At 41.1% G+C, this 22,784-nt stretch overlaps 1 protein-coding gene across 4 annotated transcripts in view; it reads right to left on the bottom strand.

Moving 5' to 3' along the window:
• The window catches only part of IGF1R (insulin like growth factor 1 receptor), a 196,899-nt gene that overhangs the window by 149,576 nt on the left and 24,539 nt on the right, over positions 1-22,784 (bottom strand). For all 4 annotated transcript variants that reach the window (XM_072870393.1, XM_072870395.1, XM_072870396.1 and 1 more), the window contains exon 2: positions 11,554-12,099. In XM_072870393.1, the coding sequence (XP_072726494.1) occupies positions 11,554-12,099 (546 nt within the window). The remainder of the gene's footprint in view (positions 1-11,553; positions 12,100-22,784) is intronic.

Here is a 22,784-nt window from a genome sequence, read left to right as displayed (position 1 = left end):
ATGCAATAGACAGGCACATCATTTCTGTGCTGCTGCAGAGAACAGTGAAAGGACCAAGCAGGCAAAGGGGAGGACAGAAAAGGCAGAGGTCTTAAAAGGAAGAGAGGAGCATGGCTTGCGAGAACCCAGGCAAGCTACTGCCACACTTGCTGCTGTTGCTGGGAATGCAAGCAAGGAGGAAACTCTCTTTTTCCTTCAGCCTTTACTAGTAAGATTTGGGGGTGGGGATGTCAGTTTAGGGTTTTTTTAAACTCTTGCTTTAAGGCATTGTGTTTAACCAGGCATGGCACAGAGTTATTCACACCAATTCCAATGTCTCTTGGATACTAGAAGAATGAGTAGGATAACATTGCAAAATAGCTGTCCACTTGCTTCGTGACATTCTTTGTCCAGACAGCACCCTCGCATACAGGTCAGATCATGCAGCCCACTCAGCAGATACAGAAAAGCAAACGTTTTTACTTCTTGCTATTCAATTTCATTGAAGTAACCCTATTACAGATACTGTTTACTAAGCATGCTTAATATAAACAAAGTACATCTCTTGGAGGACCTGCACAGAGCTTTGCACCATTTACGGTGACTGGTAAGACCAGTGTTGTTCAATAGTATTTCCTCCTCCTCCCTCATCCCAGGCTGCCTACCATTTTAATAAATATTTAATAAGTAGACAAGAAAAACAAGAAAGCTTCACGGCTTAAAGTTTTCAGGTACTACATGCATGATGTTGAATTCATCTAACCAGGAAGCATATGGACACTGTATCCAGAGCCCTAACAGCACACCATAGGTGCAGCACACAGATCCAGGTATGATTAAAACCGTGCCACGCTACAGCAATGCCAGTTTACAGAGCAAAGTGTTCCTTTCAGACCAGGCAGCCCAGTTCTCAAGTCACAAAAAGCTAGAGGCTGGGACCTGCAATCACCACAGATTGCAGTGGCATACCACTTTCACCAGGCCACTGCCATACTGAAAGATTTCCACTGCATTCCCCACTCCAAAATGCCCTCTCACTCTCTCACCTATATTTCACTTTTCTCCTGAAAAGATCATCTGCCACGTGCAGACAATTCTAACCAACTACCAAGGAGCCTCCTAAGGGTAGAAAAAAATAAAATCTTTGCCTAGGAAGCATATTAATTCTTCCATCTGTACGCTATATTCCAATTACTTATATTCTCCTGTAAACAACTTGATCCTAAAGCAGTCCTTGAATTTAACAAACTCCACAGCTGGTTTGCTGGAAGGGGTATTTGTTTTCCCTGCCACCACTCTCCATTTTCTGGAGCAAGGTATTACCAATTATTTTGATTTCTCTTCTACAGAAGAGAAATGGATGCACACAGAAAAACAACTGCAGTGAGTAGAAGAGGAAGAGCACTTCATCTCTGAATTAAGGATTTGCATACTGGGTTTTATCTGTAACACCCACTGCAGTATTTTATCCCAGACTCTCAGATCACAAAAGACAGAGCAGACAGTGACTCACTGCAATTTCAGTTCTGTATGTAGTGTTTCACGTGGACCGGCCAATTCTGATTCTGCCAAACAACCTTCATCAAGCACTTAAAAAGCAAAGTATCTTCTCTAAGAGAGAGTTCCTATTCATGTGCTGCCTTCATGAGGAAAGCTCCTGAGATGGAAGGGAATTTAGTCAATGCTTCCCCTTTGTGTTGTAATGATTTAAGATTCAATTAATACTACATGGGGAGGCACTAATTCTGAAACACCTGCCTTACTGATAACCGGATTAAGACCTCCAAACTTGCTCCACTCCGAACAGCAACAGCCTGCCAAATGACAGCAGTTGTCAATATCAACCAACTGGAGGCCGGGTTTTCCGTTAAATCCTAGACCACTCTTTAAAGAGGATTCCCCACAAAACAGGAGGGGGGGGGGGGGAAATCACTTGACAGCTCTGAATTCGTTTAGCCAGAAGTCACAGCTCCTCCTCTGCACGCTTTGAAGGCTGGGGACTGGCAATGCTCCTATCAGATCCTTTCAAATCTCTTAAAGGGAAGAGATAAAGCCAAATAAAGGGTAATGCCACCCGCAGAGACCGAGCTACTCTCTCACTAATCAATATACTGCGCACACTAGAGAGAACGGCTTGAAGATAGATTTTGGGGCGAAAGGCTGGGCAGGGTGGGGGAAGAAGAGCTGAGCAGCTGGTTTCATTGTGAGAGGAGCCAATAGGTTTGGGGTTTGGTTTGGGGTTTTTCTCCCCCTCCCCCCCCCCCGGGGTTTCTTTGGATTAGTTTGGGTAGCATGAAGCTTCCCGGATGAACACAAAGTGCATCACAATTAAGACCACGCTTGTCTGAAATCGAGAGAGAAATCTTTAGACCCATGTGCCAGCCCAGTAATTAACAAAGCGAAAGACTTTCCTACCTTTTTAAGGCCACAGAAACTATTTCAACCACAGAACAAGGAGTTGGGTTTTTTTGTTTGTTTTTTTTTTTTTTACCTTTACACCCCTTCATCACACTCACATATCATGACCTATTCGAACCACACTTAAAAGCTCGATCGGAGTGCTCAGTGATACATAACTTCCATTTTAGTGAAACAATCCATCTGCTCCATGTGACTCAGAGCCTGCTTTAAGAATGCAATACTGTTTAGGCCAACGGTTGCACCGCACAAAGTGTTTTGTTCACATGCATTCCTTTGGGATGACAGAGCCTATCCATGGCCCGTAACGGTTGGGGCCTGTGGTTTTTTTCCCTCATCCGCTGAATGCTGCAGTGACTAAGCTGACAAAAATTCCCAGCCAATTATAAACCCACTTAAAGAGACAGGCAATCCCCCTGCAACCTTCTCTTGCCATCCTATACGGGAAGTTTCTATACATAGAAAAACATCTCCTCCTCCCAAGGCCTGCATTGATATAAAAGACTTTCTCTGCGCGCTCAGCACTTCAAACATGCTTCCTAAATGGCATCATTTCCCAAAACTATAACCTTTAATCATCCATATATATCCCTCACACATCAACCAGAAAAAAAACAAAATAGGAGAAACAGACCCCTCAATTGAGTTACACCAGTAAAAAGTTAGAGAAGCCATTAACGGAGGGACGATGAGTATGCTGGGAAGAGAAGAGTCTCAACAGCTATAGAGCACTGCTTATGAAGAAGGGAACAGTTAAGCGCCTACAAACCCAATATGTTGCAACAAGGAAAAAACACATCAGAAAGGTCACACTGGTGTACAAACTAGAAGTCTGATCCACCTAAGAGCATAAGCTGAACTTTAACTAGCAACAACGAGAACTTTGAGTTGCCTCTTGAATTCCTCTGAGCATGCAAATCAGCAACCAAATTCCAAAAAACACCAGCCTTTCCAAGAGAGATCCTCAAGTCATGTGCTGAATTCATTCTCCCCTACATTGTCAAGGGCTATACAAATGCATTTAATAATTAGCCAGGGCATACAGAACTACGCTTTGGGCAGGTAACTACAAGTTCACTTTGCCCAGCAAGAAACAGTAAACAAAAAAAATTTGAGAGAACGGCATATGGTTTCTAGCTTTAAAAACCCAGGTTATGGGCACCTTAGACCCTTACCATTTTATGGTGGGCAAACTACTTGCTAAATCATTTTTAGCTCTCGGCTGATAGCACATGCACATTCCATTCCAAACACTGAAAACTTTGCCGGGGAGGGGGAGGAAGAGACAGTCGACAACTGAACCAGGCTGAGTTCACCTCAGAAGCAAAAGGCAATTCAACAATCTGTATTAACATACTATTATCCAAGCATCTTTTTATTACAAGCTAATTCTCAGAGCCATAAACAGACTTGAGAAGGAAATCACACTATTAGTGGGAAGGAAGGCTAAACAAAGGCTGTTTCATCACTGTTTAACACTGAAAAACTTGTTTGCCACATGAAAACAATTTATGAAAATGCTTAAGGACAATTCATTCCTACATTTATGTGTGTTTGGGGAAGGAAAAAAAAGGAAAATTGTGCCTACTCCTCAAAATTTTTAGAGGGCATGATTCCTATCCAGGGTTGAACCTAAGTTTTACCTTTACTTCTTATGAAAAGTAGGCTTGCAAGGTCAGTGAGTTTGCTCACATGCCCACCTCCTTCAGCCCATTTCAGCCAAATTCCATTGAAGATCAGTCATCACAAAAGATGTATTTCTATACATTCCATGAAAATGGACAGCCGGGTGGAGGACAGATCTTTTTAGGGCCCCCACCAAGATAAAAAGACTGTGGCTCAAGTTAGAGCCCTCGTTAGACCACCAAGATAAAAAGACTGTGGCTCAAGTTAGACCCCTCGTTAGACATCCTGTCACTGTCAAAACAGAAATCCCCAGGAAAGCTAGCAACCCACTACAAGCCGGACTCCTTGCGTGGATAAGAGCCACAGACAGAGAACAGCGGAAAATGCTAAGCCAGGCTGAGTTTGCCTTGTCGCTGCGACATTTGAAAGAACACAGCAAAAACACAGCTTTCTTCTGGCTTTACACTTGACATTTCCCTGACATTTTCCCCTATAACGCTACTAGCTATTCCCAGCTCCCAGTTGTTTTGCAAATTCATCATAAAATTAAAATGTCACATTATATGTAATTACCTATCCAATACAACTGTCTGTATTAACAAACATTTGTCAATAGGGCCTGGAAGTCCATGTTAAGCAGGTTAATCAAAGATTTGGTTCAAGTTTAGATGCATATTTAATTTCATAGACTTAACGTGGTACCGCCGCACAGGAAGGTAAACCAAAAAATAATTCCCTAAACAACGCCTCATCCTCAGTCTCCTCTAGGATGAAAGCAAGGGCAGCACAAGTGTTGCAAGTAAAACCAAAAGCATTCTGTTTCCAATCCTAGCTAGCACCAGATTATCAAATTTCTGAAACTTCTCTAACATATAGTATCTTTGAAAGTACCTTTAGGATGTTATTGAGGTTTTGAAGTACTTTTTTTTTTTTAAAGTTTGAAATAAATAAGCAACATCTTAGAAACCCTCACTGAATGTGATCGTAGACATCACCTTCCTATCCCCCTCTGCTCCACAGCCTCAGGTCCCTTGGGCTACAAAGTCCATTCCCTTCTCCCATGAGCCTCCACATAATGAGAGGTTAGACCAGGACATCAAGCACTACACATTAAAAGATTGCACACTGTATGCATGACAATCTAGTGATGCTTTTGTACCTTGTAAGAAGGACTGGCATTGTTTTTCTTCCCCACCCTTTACCACAGAGCATCAGAGAAACTGAACTGAGGAATTAACATACGTGCAACCCATGAACCCAGGGAATGATTATTCCCTATAAGTGATCTTCAATTATATTTTTATAGTTGTTTTTCTGACAGTGAAGCAGTTGCTTGGCATGAGACAATTCAAGTAAATCCATATTGTAGTAGCAATAAAGATTCCTGAGGATTTCAAAGTTTCATGAGGCAGAACTCTGAAGCCATGATAGACAGGCACAGTGTGGACCCAGAAGGGCTCTCCATCCAACCAGGTTTCAATGACAGCAAGCTCTTGTTTAATTGTAAGTATAAGATGCATTTACATAAAACACAAAAAACTCTGCCTCTACGTCCTAGCTTGAGTAAGTTTGTTGTGGGGTTAACTTTAGAACTACTAATCCTCATTTTTCTTAAATCACAATGGTCTCTATACAAAATAGAGTTTGTATTACTCAGCATAAATGGGCACTTACATTTAACCACCCTGACTATCACTTACAAGATACTGTATTTCCACTGAAATCATGGCAACATTTACTGTATCACTCCACATCACATGGGTTACCCCTCCCCATTATCAGAAACACCACCAAAAGAAATAAATTTCTCCAATACCATGGATGGTCACCAGAATACGGCTACACATCACTTGGTGAACACAAACACACCTCTGGACTGACAAGGATAAAGCAAGCTGAAGCAAGTGTAAAATACAATGTTTTGTAAGGAGAAAAGTCTGTGTGTGTGTGTGTGTGTGTACATGTCAGTAGAAAAGACACACATTATTTTCAAAAACCCTAAGAACACTTCTAACCTTTTTTTATTCCTTATTCCGAAAAGTGAGGGAAAGGTCTAAATTTTTTAAAGGATTTTTAAAAGTTGGGGTTTTTTTAACCCATGGCAAAGTGTCACTGATGGACCTAGTTAATTGCATCAAGTCTTTTAATACTAGAAAACAAAACTCCAAAATTTGAAGTCCTCTCAAAAGCACTACATATCTTTGTGCCAAAAGAAACTAGGAAGCCAAGATGAGCATTCACATTAGCACTTTGGTTTTGGTGACTAGTGCAGGCTGCAAGATTCAAGATATTCTTCCCAGGTTATGGCATTTTGCAACAGAACAAAGAAAAATGGCAAGTATACATTTGTTTAATTTTAGCCCTTTTCTCAGAATATAAACCACTGTTACAGTAATTAACTGCAGATTGGCCTAAACTGCTCTGCGGCCATTTCAGCTTACTAATTAAATATGCTCTCACAGCCATAATAAAAATTCTGGGAAACCTCTGGCTGAAGAGCAGGCTTCTCAGGAGAGGAGCAAAAGTCAGGAAAAAAACTTCATTCAGAACAAAAACACCAACAAAATTTTTTTGACGTTCTCCAGATTTTTCTAACTCCATGACATCAACTGCACCTTTTACAATTTTTTTTTTGTCTACCCTTCTGTTTATTCCTTTCAGAAGATGTTTATTTGCTGGAGAGTTTGCATACCAACCAAACTCATTTCAAAATTTGTTCAGGTTTATACGATACTTTTTTTTTTAATCCAACAAAGGTAGGATTGGCATTACACAGACTAGTTTCACTTAACATTATACCACATCAAATTTGCTTGCTAAAAGAGTAAAACTTTTAAAGCATGTTGTCCTCTGCTGATATACACAATTCCTACTGTATTCCAGGGTTTAAGAAAAAACACAAAAAACCTTACATGAAGCAGCAAACAGAAAAAAGCAAGCAGATGTAATTTAAAGCAAAATAAGTGCAATTTGATTCGGCACCTCCGGCTCCCAACTTCTTCCTCTCTCTCTTCATGTCTACATAGTTCACGCATGTTCAGTGTTTCTAAAGGACAGGGGAATATAGTGAATACTCCGCAGAGAGGGGAAAACAAGAAGGAGAGAAGGGGAAAAAAAAAATCCAAGCACATGCTTTTCACCACTACTCTGCTGAATCAACAGGGAGCAGATTCCCAGATGGCGTACACTGGTAAGTACTGCACAAGTCAATGAAGCTATGTCAAACGATACCACTCAACTGCATTATCTTTTGAGCTCCATGTAAACAAACAGGAGCAGATTCCGAATATTTGTGAGAATACATCATGTTACTGTCTCCATATGTTTAAACATTTTAGTAGAAGGTACATATGGACCACTCTTCCCACTCACTGTCATTTTCTCCCTCCTGCTCCTCATTCCCCACATACACCATATCTTTTCAGGCCACTGTCAAACCAATTCAAAAAGGAATAATGATACATTTTCATTAAAAACATTTTGTGCTTAGCTGCCATCTGCTTCTTTATCAGCCTCCAAATCCTCACATGCCTTTTCCGTGGTCTTCAGCTTCACACATTCAGAAGCTGAAAGTTTTCTTCTGTTGTATTGTGAAGCGCAGTCTACGTGAGCTATTGTTTTTCATGTCAAATCTGCCTCTTTTGAAACAAGTGCTTAATGCTTACGCCCTAATCCATGTTCTCTCTACAATGCCAATTTCAACCTACTTTTTTTTATGCCAATGGCAAATCTCATCTTAAAGGTCCCTTGTGCACTTCAGATACTCACCTTCATTGTTTTTATGGGAAGCATGGCCATTTCATCCCCTTTGTGCAGCACTACAATTTGCTCTCTCACAAAGGGAGGACCCAGACTTCCAGACTGCGCTCTTGTCCTCTCACACAGAAGCTGCAGTTGAAGCCATTACCCCTTCACAGCAGGTATTAACAGTCTGTTCTCCCCATAACCAGACCCCCTAGTCTTTCTTTTATCTGAGTAGGAAAGGAAAGGTTTCAGCTAATACTTGACAGAGAGCATCTCCAACTTAACTGGGGGGTGGATGGAGAGCACATGAATAATTAAGATGAAGTTAAAAAGAAAGAAAACAAACACCCATACACCATAGATCTTATATATGGATCACTGCTAGTTTTGCTATTACTTTCCCACATAAACAGTTTGCCTAGTTCACTTCTTATGGCCCCAGCAAACACAAAAGTGTCTTAGGAAGCGTTAGCTGGACTTGTTCGAAAAACGCCACAAAGGTTATGGTAGACAAGGGATCCTAAACTTCCAGGCAGACTTTCAAGGTTGTAATTTACATTTGGTTTCTGCAGACTTACAAAGGCCTAGCGACTAAGGTAGCAGACCTCAAAACTTAGTCATCAGCAAAAGGAATCTAGAAAACAACGAAAGTTTTCTTTACAGTAGACCAATGGACCAGCAAAGCAAGCGCGTCAGAGACTAGACTTTCAAGGGGTACAGCAGGAACAGTTTTTCTGGTTCTCACATCAGTCGCTGAGCAAGATGCAGGCAGCTTCCATAAATGTTTCCAGCAGTTACAACTGCCAGGAGGGAGAAAAAAAAAAAAGGGGAAAAAAAAAGGCCACAATCTTATTTGTATGTCTGGACGCTCAGTTTTTATCTTTTCCATCTCTACCTATGCCCCAAAGCACAACCACTGATGCAAACAACTTCAGTACTCTCCTTTTATCTTGAGGGATTCTTCTATGTGGACCTGCAACCCAAGTGAAGTACAGCTGGCATGTGATACACCAAAAGAAAAGTAGGTGCAAGTCAGAGAGATGATAGCATGCCAAACCCAACACAGCATGCTGCAGCTCCAAAGTGAGCAAACCAGTAAGGCTGCTGCCTTGGGGCACTTGAAGGTAAAGGAATGTATATTACACAGAAACCAGGGCAACAAAACTGGCAGAGGAGCCACTGACACTTTACACTGAACCTTAAAAAATAATAATAAAAAAAAATTTAAAGTTACAGCTTCTTTGTAGCTTGTTCTATTACAGAAATGTCAATGGATTATTCTAAGTCAAACACAGCATATCCTTCCCTCTCTCCTCCCCTCCACCCTCACATTGTTCCTGAACAAGTTATATTGAAGGAAGCACAGGGTTCTTCCTTTATTTGTGAGCAAGAAAATGAAGGAAAAAAACAACTTCCACTCAATGGCAAAACTAAACAAGCCAGGCTACTTAAAGTACTAAGTGTTCCCACACAACATTTACCCACCAACTTCAGATCTTTCAGCATAAAAACTAAACAAGAACAAAAGAGATTTAATATACACTCTTCCACAGATCCAGAGTGAAGAAAAATAAAAAGGGCATAAAGGAACCCTGAGTGATAGACAGCATTTTCAGTTTAACATTACTGTGACGCACAAGGAGAATGTCAGGGTTGAGTTAGATACTACACTAGAAAACTATTCCCTGGAAAATCACATAGGTCTCATATCTCTACCCATAGGAAAATGCAGATTGAAACACTCAGTAACTTAAAAGTCCTTGCTTCTATTCTTTTTCATGTCTTGTGTAATTTGGTACTGCAAGAGTCCTCTCCAGATCAGGAGTTCACTGCCAAAGCGTCCAAGCAATCTAGCAGAAGAGACAAAAAGCTTCCTTTCGAACAACTGGACATTTATACCTCCCTTGTTTTTCTTCAGAATAGGAATACTTTTGCATTGGGTTTTTTTTATTGGATGAATGGCTGGCAAATTTAAAGTCTTCCTCCTCGAAGCCAGTGGCTTATCATAACAAACAGATTAAATAGGTCCAACTTTCTCACTCTTTTTATTGATTAGAACTTGATCATTTCTTTATACGCCCCGCATCCTAAGATACTCTAAACCTACATTGTTTTTCCACAGTGTAATGCTCTTAACAAGCCTTTCAAGGCTTTTTTCCAATACTTGCTTGCCTTCTTCACAATATCCCACGAAAGGAAGATGAAAGCATATAGGAAAAGAAAAACATTACCTACACCCTTGCCTTAAAAGTGCTGCCATCACAGTGTAACTATGACCTCATCTTATTTAAAGAGATCTCTTCTCATGTGCATTTGAGATCCAAATTATTTTAACATTCCCTTAGAAGTCAACAAGCTTTTATTGCACATTACTACTGCCTACTCCGAAGAGCCAGAGCACACAACAGAAAGCAAGTAAGTTGTTATATCTCATTAAATACACCCTAGTTACATCCATTCAAACCACTAAAGGCAATGAGGTTGCACAGGAATCACTTAGGTCACCCTCTGTAGACAACGGAGTTACACTCTTTTAATGAAGACATAAATTTGGCCTGCAGAAGCCTAACGACTCATAGCAACACATGGTAAGAAAGCAATGCAGCTCACTTCCCTCAGCTTGGACAAATCACAAAGTCTCCCAGCAACAGACTGAGGGGTTTTCTTTTCTTTCTTTTAAAACAAACTTTATTTCCCATAAAAATTATTGATAAAAGCATAGCCCTACAAATGCCTTTTTTCAGAGATAATTTTGGCATGTGTTGACTGAAACTGCCCTGCAAGGTACTTTAATTTCAGTTCTAACTGAACATGAGGACTTCACAAGCAACTGATGAAGCACTTCAGAAAAAACAGAGTCCCCAAATGAAGGTAACCTGAACATAGCCCTGTTCCCGTTTTCTCTCACACTGTGGTGTTTCCTATCATTATAGCAGCTTTGGTCAAGACTGCAAGTGGAATTTGGGAACTGTTCCTCCCAGTGACGTCTGCTTGTAATTAAGCCCTACTGATACTGCAGGGCTCAGCTTTCGTAAAGTTACAGGATGAACTCAAAAAGCCTGCCACGTAATCATGTTATTTGAGTAAACTATGTATTTGTTTACTCTATTTTTAAAAAGTGAGAAGAGATCAGGTTTTGTTTTTGCTAATACTTGCTATCACAGAAAGACATAAACCCTGGTCATGCCAGATAAGAACAAAACAGGCAAGGATAATTTCACCAAGAGTCAAGATATCCATTAACTCTTTGACACTACAGACTGTACTGTAAAAACTGATTTCAGTAAAAGAGTTCTTCTGTACAGAATTTACCATTACCGGAATTTCTGAAGGTGCATGCCAAGGGAGGCAAAGAACAAAGTCAAAGTAAGTCCAGTTAACAGCTTCAGTACAGCAATGACTCCGGCACACACATAACATCACTTCGGCAAGGAGGAGGAGATGGCATTTGACAGTCACCTCCTGCCAAAGTCCTCAAGGGAGGTAAAACTGGTTCCAGCTTTGCTATAATGGCTTTAATTCTACACTTACTTTGGATCTTTCCCATGGGGAAGTAACGCAGAAAGTTTGTGAGGTTTTGTTGTTGTTGGTTTTGTTTTTTAATCAAGTGAGATGATCCTTTACTTGTTGGGGAGCAATCTATTTGTGTGGTAACTGGACAACTTGTTACGTGGACTACAAATGACTAGAATAAAAGTTTAAGTTGCTAAAAAGCTTAAAATAAAAGCACAAAATTCAACCTTCACTTCAGAAAGAGGTAACACACACAATCTACTCAAATCTTACTTTTCTGGCAGTGGTTGGTGGTCCAGCAGCGGTAGTTGTACTCATTGTTAATAGATGTCTTCTCACACAATGGCTTCTCTTCCATTGTTCCTGGACACAAGTCCCCACATTCCTTTGGAGGTTTATTCCCAACGATGTAGTTATTGGACACTGCATCTAGGATGAGAGACCAGTCCACAGTGGAGAGGTAACACAGGTCAGAGTTCTTCTCAATCCGTATGGCCCCACGGGTTATGTTCCTCAAGTTGTGAAGCCCAATCTCTTTAAGATTTGTCATTTCAAAGATAACCAAGGCATAGTTGTAGAATAGGTTCCTCCCACGAATGACTGTGAGGTTGGGGAAGAGATCACTGAGGCTTTCCAAGCCTGCCACACGGAACAGCAGCAAATAGTCAGTTATGACAGTGAGCTTTGGGAAGCGGAAGTTGCGGTAATCCTCTGCTTTAGAGATGAGCAGAATCTGAAGGAAACCCTCAATTACCGTACAGTTCTCCAGGCGTTTCAGCTCATGGATATCATTGCGAATGTCAACATTTGGCCCGCAAACTGAAAAAGGAGAAAGGAAAGTTAGTAAATAAGGCATTTTTAAGCCTTTTGAAATTGGAATGCAGGATATTCTGATGGCCATAAAATTTTTAACTTCTTAAGTAGGTTGCAATGTTAAAATAGGAAATGAGTACTTGATTTACACCTACATTGAGTATTAATCTCAATTTAATTTAACCTATCACTATAATCACTACCAGGACCAGCGCAGAGATGCAAGCGATCTATATTCTTCAGCAGAAAGAGAAATGTTGTTTTATTATTGCTGTTGAAAGGAGCTGCATTAGATTGAGGAACGTAAAGATAAACCAAATGCATTTGCACACCCTGCTTCAAATTACATAATGACATATGTGACCAGACCAGGGGTTCAGCCATGACTCCAAACAAGTTAGGTAATATAGAGAGTGATCCACTGGTCATTACGTTACTAATTTACCCCCCACTCCCCTTAAGATACATGCACATAAAGGGGAACACTTTCCAGAAAAATACAACTTATTTCTCAAATCACTCTTTCTTCCCAGGGTCACAAGCCAAACTAGCCCTAATTCTTGAATGCTAGTCTTGCAATAGATCAGCAACGACACAAAATCCACGGAAAGCTGCTCAGCACTTCCTGCCACTGTGACTGCAAAGAAAATAAAGCGCTTGGACTTGTAGCTAATACACTGAATTCCTGTTTGCATTTTCCAGTGAACCAAGTTTCACTGATTTTGGCACCAAGATACAAAAAAGTTTCTTGAGTTCGAAGAAACACAGGATAAATTTATTTACAAGAACACACAGCATCACAGTGAGGAATTTCCCTTGAAAACAGCAGACTGGACTCAATGCACTCTCAAGAAAACAATGACCAAAAGGATTATTCTCTAATAAATCTATATATTAGGTTTTTCCATATTAGACATGTACCACAATAAAAATTTTAAAGGGGCTGGAAGAAAAGTGTACTAATAATGTAATTAGACATCTAAAATGCACTTTGATGTAAAACAAAGAACTATGGGGTGTAGAGAGCTGTTGTTCTTGGAAACCCTCAGAGTTGGTCTTCTGTGGAAAACATGGAAAAAAGATTCCCTGGAAGAGATAGTAAGTTGCTTGTAAGCAAACAAAGTAAAATGCCAATTTATTTCAGCAACCCAAAACTTAAGTAAACCCCAAGCAATTCAATTTTGTGGAAAGGTTCTCTTTTTATGCATGCTAGGCTTAATTATTTTAACATCTTTTCCTCCGACAAGGAAAAGGTCTAAACAAACACTGGAGCCAAAAAACTCAAATTCTAACCCAGACAAATTGTCCAGAGATTCAGAAATTGCGCTGACAATAGAAAGCAGTCCTTCCATGCCACAACACTTACCTAAGGCTAATAACTTAAGCTAACAAAGGATCCAGAACATGAGCATGCTAAAACCACAGCAACTCTAATATCCAACAAGGACTTAAAGACTTTTAAGTCTTTAAAAGACTAAAGGACTTTCTTGTTAGAGGGACAATGTAAAAAAACAACAGGGCGAGATCTTTGTTAAGAAACAGATGTTTTCTACACAAACTATTACCTAATCTTCCTTCTGTAAAGATCCAAGCTGAAAGCAGAGGCTATTAAAATGTGCCTTGCTGCACTAGAAGCAGCTATGTGCAAGCAAGTTCATTCCCTAAACCTTTAAAAACAAACAAACAAACAAACAAACAAACAACAAACAACACAAAAAAACCAACCAAACACCACCAAAACTCAACAGTAACACTTGGCCATCATGACTAGTGACACAGGAAATCCCCATTTTAGTATATACTGACTACAGAACAATTGCATAGTACTGCTGGGAATGTGTGTCAAGGCTTTAACTTCAGGAAAACATAAAAAAAAAGTGAATGGGTTCGGCACTACCCATGTAGAAGCCAGATGGGAGAACGGGAATGTTAAAGAACTCCAAGACAGTAGATGGGATAAGAGATGTACTGGTCACATGTGGCAGAAGTGTGGGCTTCTCTCCTGAATCTGTAGGCAAGACAACTTCTACCTAAATTAAATTCCTTTAATAAGCTGTTACCCAGGTCTTCCTTTCAACTTCTGAAATTGTCTTCTAAAGCAACCATCCCTCCACCCACCCTCAAGGGACAGTGCCCTCTGCCCAAAGCACAGCCTGACAATAACATGAGTATATTTACACTTTGACATTGGGCTTCTCTTTTTTTTTTTTTTTTAAGAAAGGCAAGTTAGAACACACAATGTTTTTCCAATTAAACTGTTTTGGTTTCTGTCTCTACCTGCTGGCAGGACAAGGTGAACGGTATGGTTCCTGTTATGGCAAAGCAAAAGTAGCAAAATTTATTTTACTGCCATAAAATTTTAGAAAGCCTAACTGCTCCAAGCCCTTTATTTTGTTAAAGAAATAAAATTTGCACTTGCGCTGACACTTTGTAGGCAAGGTTCCAGAGTGATGGGTTTAAAAACAGCTGAGTTACAATACCCTAAAGAACAATTTGTAAGAGAAATGGCAGCAACCGTTAACTAAAGCATTATATATCTGTTCATGCATCTTTTCTGAGGCTGGGCTTTAAAAGTCATATTGCTTTTAGCTTTATGTTTGTTTCAGCTTGAAAGTTACTTAATTTTAGCTATTTAATGCTTTTATAAATCAATGAGATTTCTAGAACTTTACGGCAAAAGTATGCACTCACTTGCCTCAATTATGAAACATCATCCCCTTAATACAGAAAAGGATAAAGTCCAGTGGGCTCTAATGTTAGAAATTGATTACAGATGAGCATGCTGTTGACATTTTTGATTTAAGAACTTATTAGTTCATCTAGTGAGTTATGTTTTGCAGAACTTCATGCATATAATGAGAACTGCAGAGACCCAAACATGAAATAGGACAAGCATCTTGGTCCATACTGACATTTGGAAAAAACAGTTCCAATTAAAGCAGATGTTTTGTTTTGTTGGGGGGGGGGTTTAAGAAATTTCTTTGAAGTTCACATTGTTCACAAAAGTTAATTATACCACAATGCATCATCTTTTTCTTACATTTTTCTCGCTGCCCTGAAAAGGATTATATGAAAAACAAATTAATCAGAGCTCAAAGTCAACTACAGTTTCCATTTGGCTGTCCTGTGTTTTCTTTGGATCCCATTTTAGAGAAAGCGTATATGGACTTACAATATAAACTGGTCTGTCAGACAGAATAAAGTGCATATAAAATGCTCTTTAGAGCATTTATATTCCATTTAACAGTTTTTGATATTCCAGCTTATAGAGCTTTTTTAATATGACTAGTATAACTTACCTTTGTTTCATGTTCAATTCAGAATTGGAAATTAACTATTACGTATTTATTTTGCTCACTAACAGAAAATAAAAATGCAACATCTGTTTATTACCCTGCCCTAATAGTTTTGGGTAGATTATAAACACCCAGGATAATTTTCAATAGTCAGATTCATGCTGTTTTCATTCAGCTGCTTACAGATTTCCAAGCCTTTCCTTAAACTATCATTTCTCAGACTTATTATAAACTAAGCACCTAATTCTGAGTGAGAAATGAGTTCTTTAAAGAAATATACATGTATTTGCTTAAAAGATAACTCCCCAATACAGTAAAATACCAAAGAGAAGCAATGCATTCTTTACCTAGACGAACACAAATGCCTCCTTGGAAGTAGCGCTTCAGTCCAAAAGTACTGAGCTTCACCTACCATCCAACAAGAAGCCCACTTATGCTCTTTTTTTCTGGGAGCATCCCAGGGGCAAGCTGCAGGCCATGTGAATTTCCAAAGGTAATAGAAAAACCCACTCCACACTACAGTCTTTCTGAGGACCTGGAGCCCATTCCTAGTCAGAGGACAGATCCAAGCCTCATCATGTAACTGAGATGGGGTCAATGAACTACCAGGAAAAATGACTGCACATAACAGGTTCATACGATGAGAGTAATTAATGCGACCTGCAGCCCATTCCTTGATCTGGCAGATCTCCTGGCAAGTCTCCTTTCTAAGTGCTGCTCCAGGCTGGGGCACCAAGGAGCAGAACAGAGGCTGTGAAGAAACACGCACATTGCACAGCACACGGGTAGGGAGTAGACACTACTGAGTACACACAGACTGGGCAGACTAAAGCGAAGCTGTGTGTGACACAATGAGCTGAGAGTACAGTGATCCAGTAGTTTCTTCTCAACCTTAACTATGATTTGCTAATGCTCATTTTGATCATAAAAACCATTTTGACATGGAGAAGAACCTTGCCACCTTGAGAAACACCTGCCATTTAATCATCATCTATCATCAAATAATCATTTACGCCATGCAGGTCTTTTATTCTTTTTATATATCCACCAGTTATTTCAGGTCACTAGCTACTTGTAAAAGGACTTGCCTGTTGCCCTTCACTGTTTTGAAAGAACCATTATTTTTGCAAAATGGCATGCTATGAAAGACAAATCAGCAGAAAGCCTGTTGTTCAACATTCAGCCTATAATACAACTTCTGCTTGCTACTGCATGTCACAGCTGTACATATATTCATAGCAGTTAATTCGTTATCAATATTAAGGTGTTAGAGGGCAGGATTGACAGTTCACACATTCACTGTTTTTAATAAGAATTAATTTCCTACAAGAAACCATTCCATCATGATGTAGTTCTTGCTTCCAAATTCTGTATTCCTCCCAGTTATCCCATTTAAAAGTTCTAAAGAAACACAACTATTTAGGTTTTTCTTGAAAAAAAATACACACCCTGACATTTTAAGCCTTGCCTTTGGCTCTTTACTTTTTTGAGTAATGTTAAAAGGTCTACACTGAATGATCTCAGTATCCTCTCAACTAGGAGAAGTTAAAGATGGAGCAACCATCGCTATCTGGCTCTCTCAACACCAAAAAGTCTTAGACAAAGCAGCACCAAGGCAGCTCTGAGTCATCGAGTCAATCCAGCACAACTCTTTCGCAAGTCTAAAGCGTTTTCAACCTAAGTCTGCTCCAGCTGGGTCAGGCTTTCCCTAGCAACAGAGCCTTGTTCAGCCCGTGCAGTCATTTACATTTCTGAAACGAGAATCAGGATAGACTGCTTGGCACTAACATCTAACTAGCAATCCTGAAATCAACTCTCATTCACCTTTCTCCTGTTTTGTATACTCATGGCATCTTACCAAAGCAAGTTATGATTTCCTTTTGTTTCCCCCCCTTCTGACTTCCCTCCTGTGAAAATGGTTTCCTTTACTTCAGAGCAGAGATGTAAAGCTTTATCTTAAATAAGGAGCCTGGGTACTTTTTTTTTTTTTTTTTAAATGGAAAAGCTTAAGGTATCCCCTTACACTGGTTGCTGAAAGCAAGCGCTGAAGGTGCAGAAATTGTTCTAATTCCATATCGTCTTCCTGCCCAGGGGTTAAAACACCCATTCTGATTACAAAGTCTGTGATCCACAAGGTTCAAAAGGGTTCTTTTAAGGGAGGACATGAGGTTGCTCAACTTCTCATCTACCCTGAAATTCTGTACAGTGGTAACAAGTACAGTACGTTACCATCAGCACTGTATGATTTCCTACACAAAGAAGGAACTACAAAGCTTAATACAAAAAACAATTGTGGCCAATTCTACTTTTAGAGAGTAGCTTGCTCATACCACCACTACAAGAAAAATCTCACTTTGCCAATAATAGCTTTTTCTGAGCACACTCCACTTCAATGAGAGGTATGCTTTCCCAGACAGCTACTGCTACTCTCTGGTCAGCTAAGAGCTGATGTTACTCAACACAGTAACATTGCTCTCTCCCAAACTCTTCTAATGAAAGAGACTTTACCACGCCATCCTTCAGTAATGTCAGCTGAGAGCTGTGGGTCTTTCTGGGAGATCAGCACATCTTCTCAACAGTGTTGATATTTATTCCCAACAGAGCCACTTCCTTTTCATCATGTGTTTTTTAGTTTTAATCTATGGCAGGTCCTTATTAAAAAAAAAAAGGGGGGGGGGGTCCAAAGCAGCTACTGAATACAGCTGCAGTCCAGCAGCCCTCATCCCAGATCCACAGCATGCAACATCCTTTTTAAGGCAAGCATCTCCAGAGTTCCCATCCCTCTCTCCTAACAACAAAGAACACGGTTATTGCATTGGGTGGATTTAGATCTGCATAATGTATAACGGCCTGCATATTGACATGTTTACTATATATTGGATGAACTCAATAGAGGGGTTGTCTGGGACATTGGAAAAAAACCCAACGGCTCAAAAAACTTCCTGCAGACACTCGAAGGTTAAAGAATAACTTTGGCTGATGACAGCATCCTAATCTCCATGTTATCTGAAAAATTGGTTTGAATCACGTTAGGAAAAAGGAACTAAACATACGATAAAGTCCATCAGCAGATTTAAAAGGAGCCTCTTTTCTACATGACTGCAATTGCTCAGAAGAGAAGCAGGACGACACATCAGTGGTAAGAGAGAGGAAATAGTCTGAAAATGTTACGCCCATACAGATTATAAACAGGGAAAAGTAAAACTTGACCTTAACCTCTCTCTTCATTCTTACTGCTAAGTATTATGCTTGTTTTAAGAAAACCATCAGGACTGGCATATAGCCCTGAAGAAGAAAAATCTTTGTGTTCTTATTCAGTCATGGCTGAACAGAGAGGTACTGCAGTCCATGGCCTGGTCTTAAGCCTAGTTTGTTCCTGTAGTTTCACTCCAAGACTTGGAAGGCAAAGGTGGTGTGCTGGTTTTGGCTGGGATAGAGTTAATTTTCTTCACAGTAGCTGGTATGGGGCTATGCTTGGGATTTGTGCTGGAAACAGTGTTGATAACACAGGCATGTTTTCGTTCCTGCTGAGCAGTGCTTACACAGAGTCAAGGCCTTTCTTTTCTGCTCCTCACCCCACCCCACCAGCGAGGAGGCGGGGGGGGCACAAGAAGCTGGGAGGGGACATGGCTGGGACAGCTGACCCCAGCTGACCAAAGGGCTCTTCCATACCACATGGCATCATGCTCAGCATATAAAGCTGGGGAAGAAGAAGGAAGAGGGGGTCTTCAGAGTGATGGCGTTTGTCTTCCCAAGTAACCATTACATGTGATGGAGCCCTGCTTTCCTGGAGATGGCTGAACACCTGCCTGCCCATGGGAAGGAGTGAATGAATTCCTTGTTTTGCTTTGCTCGTGTGCACGGCTTTTGCTTTACCTGTTAAACTGTCTTTATCTCAACCCACGAGTTTTCTCACTTCTACTCTCCTGATTCTCTCCCCCATCCCACTGTGGGGGAGTGAGTGAGCGGCTGTGTGGGGCTTAGTTGCCGGCTGGGGTTAAACCACGGCAGTCCTTTTTGGCACCCAACGTGGGGTTCAAAGGGTTTAACATAACGACAGATTTGACTGGAATGTGCAAGATCAAATTTATAGCTGTTACTGCTGTTTAGCTATTAACGGACAGGCTCCTGTGCTTGCCATGGGGCTTGCTTGCCTTACTGTATATTAGAGTCTAGTGCTCGTTAGTGGCTGCTTTTTGCTTTTGCTGCTTGCTGTACTGCTTATCATCTTACCCTGCTGTGCCTGGGAACATGTTGATAACTGCAATGGCCATGCGCCTGGGCTGGCAGACGGCCAGGGCATCGCTGCTGTCTCTGTGCTGCTGTACTGGACAGGCTGGAACTCCAGTGTGAACTTGAGTCGAAGGGATTGTGACCTGTGGATGAGTCCACACGGGAGCAGGACACCCCGAAGCATCTGTGGCTGTGGATGAGTCCACACCAGAGCAGGTACATCTCAAAGCATCTGTGGCTGTGATTATGTCTGTGCTGCAGCAGGTATACCTCTGAAGGGATTATGGCCCAAGAATAAGTCCATGCTGGAGAAGGCACACCTCGAAGCATCTGTGGCTGTGGATAAACCCATGCTACAGCAGGTATACCTTGAAGCATCAGTGGCTGTGCATGAGGTCATGCTGGAGCACCTCAAAGCGTGGGGCCATGGATAAGCCCACGACAGAGCAGGTAAACCCCTGCAGGGACTGCAGCCACAGGTAAGGCCATGTTGGAGCAGGTTCATTTCTGAAGGGACTGTCGCTGTGCGTAAGGCCAGGCTGAAGCAGGTGCACCTCAAAGCGAGTGTGGCTGTGGATAAGTCTATGCGGCAGCAGGCATTCCCCTGGAGAGGCTGTGGCTCATAGATAAGGCTCCACTTGGAGCAGGTACACCCCTAAGGAACTGCAGCCTGTGAATAAGTCCAAGCCGGAGCAAGGGCAAGGGAAGGAGTTCATTGCAATGTTAAACCCTCTGGTTTGGTCCAAAGGGACCAGGGGTGGACACTGTAATAGAAATACCTTTAAATTGTTGTAACCCACGATTTGAGTTGCATGTTACGAGAATTACTATAGCAGGAACCACCTGAACCAATGAAGGACAGGCCTTACAAGAAGCAGCGCAAGTGCAGCAGTGACCCGACCTGAGCTGGCTTTGGTGCCCACTAACTCCACACCACACACCACCTCTCCTGTCCTGAGTGACCTCTATAAGAGATGGAGCCCAAAGTCATGGACTAAATGAACTCAGACTTTTGTGGACATTTCTGGACATTTTACAGACATTTCACAAGGGTGGCCCACAGACTAAGGGAATAATATCTGTGTATTGTATCAAAGTATGGGAAGGAAGGTGCTGGTTAATGCAGATGTATTGGATAGTGTGAGACCTGAAAATGACATAAATGGTATGGAATAAGGGGGGTGGACAATGTGCTGGTTTTGTCTGGGATAGAGTTAATTTTCTTCACAGTAGCTGGTATGGGGCTATGCTTGGGATTTGTGCTGAAAACCATGTTGATAACACAGGCATGTTTTCGTTCCTGCTGAGCAGTACTTACACAGAGTCAAGGCCTTTCTTTTCTGCTCCTCACCCCACCCCACCAGCGAGGAGGCTGGGGGGGCACAAGAAGCTGGGAGGGGACATGGCTGGGACAGCTGACCCCAGCTGACCAAAGGGCTCTTCCATACCACATGGCATCATGCTCAGCATATAAAGCTGGGGGAAGAAGAAGGAAGAGGGGGTCTTCGGAGTGATGGCATTTGTCTTCCCAAGTAACCATTACACGTGATGGAGCCCTGCTTTCCTGGAGATGGCTGAACACCTGCCTGCCCATGGGAAGCAGTGAATGAATTCCTTGTTTTGCTTTGCTCGTGTGCACGGCTTTTGCTTTACCTGCTAAACTGTCTTTATCTCAACCCACGAGTTTTCTCACTTTTACTCTTCTGATTCTCTCCCCCATCCCACCAGGGGGGAGTGAGCAAGCAGCTGGGTGGTGCTTAGTTGCCAGCTGGGGTTAAACCATGAGAGGTAGAAAGACTGAGAAGGAACCTATTAGCAACTACAATTTCACTTCGAGTCCAAAAAAAGTTTCAGCATAGTTACACCACCTGCAGACGCAGGGAAAAAAAAAATTACTACAGAAGTCTACAGATTCTTTAATTGCATACTATGCAAAGAAGAAATTAAATGTGGAGTTCACAGAAATCAGTGGTTGGAGAGATTGCTTATGACACTTTACATTAACACAGGATTCCACCACCCACTGAGCTCTTGGTTTTGCCTTCGTAGTGACACTATGAATGAAATATATATTTTAGTGTCTTTAATGTACTTACACAACCTCCCACAAAATTTCTGTACTCTCTAAGCTCACCTATCCTGCATGTGTCACATCAATCACTAGATCTCTTCCCAGGGAAGCCAGCTTCTGTATTACCTCTTGGGATGTCAGAACTGGTAACACAGAGGGAACTAAATCTAGACCGCATGATTCAAGCTGTCTCCCTAACCACCTAACTATTCCTCTTCATCGAAATGCTACATAAACCACTTTATATCTATCAAGATTTTATGAAGTTACATCTCTCTGCATGGGGGCAGGGAGAATACATGAAAGGCACCCCCAAATCCAGAAAACGTCAACCATTTTAGCATTTGCTAATCAAGTCCATAATGGAACTTCAATTTCTGTATTTCTAGCACTAGCACAACGCTGCCATCTTTGGTTTCCAAAACATGAAAAGGAATACTCAAACCCAAAAAAACCCAACTGTTTCCATTTGAATGTAGGTCTTGAGAACACTCTTGTTTACACATCTAAGGCCCAGGAAGAGGGCTTGGGGTTTTTCTTCATTTAATTAAAAGTTAAGCTTTGGAGGACAAAGCTAGACCACTATGATCTTCTAAACACTCAAGGGACTGGAGATTATATTGCAATGTAGCTTGTCATTCTGAGAAATATAGTCCGTTATCATTAATTTACCTTGTGTCACTCATCACTCCTAGCAACCTTTTACAGAATTCTTCTCTCCCAGATTTGGAAGGAAAAAGCGGTGTCACAAGAGGACAATCAAATTTGGCCCAAATACCTTTAAAAGTGACTGCATTCCTGTTCTCCACACATGTTCTCGTTGTCTCCCATAGCTCTTTGAAAAATACACACATCCTACTTTAATTTTCTCTTTTACCACTCTACTAACTATATATTCCCAATCCAAGGGCCACTGTGTTACCAAGCTGACCAGAACAAAACATTCACAAAAATAACACACAGAAGGACTACAACCCACATCACAAACTCAAACTGGCTCTTTCTTTTTGCTCTTGCAATTTCAGCTGTCATTGGCTAAAGATATCTCTGGCATTGCTGCTTTCCACGAACTTCCTCCAACTTCCTCACAA

Source organism: Ciconia boyciana, chromosome 8 (genome assembly GCF_034638445.1).
Source record: "Ciconia boyciana chromosome 8, ASM3463844v1, whole genome shotgun sequence".
Lineage (NCBI taxonomy): Eukaryota > Metazoa > Chordata > Aves > Ciconiiformes > Ciconiidae > Ciconia > Ciconia boyciana.
The sequence above is the reverse complement of the archived record's forward strand: the minus strand, read 5'-3'. Positions and strand labels throughout refer to the sequence as shown.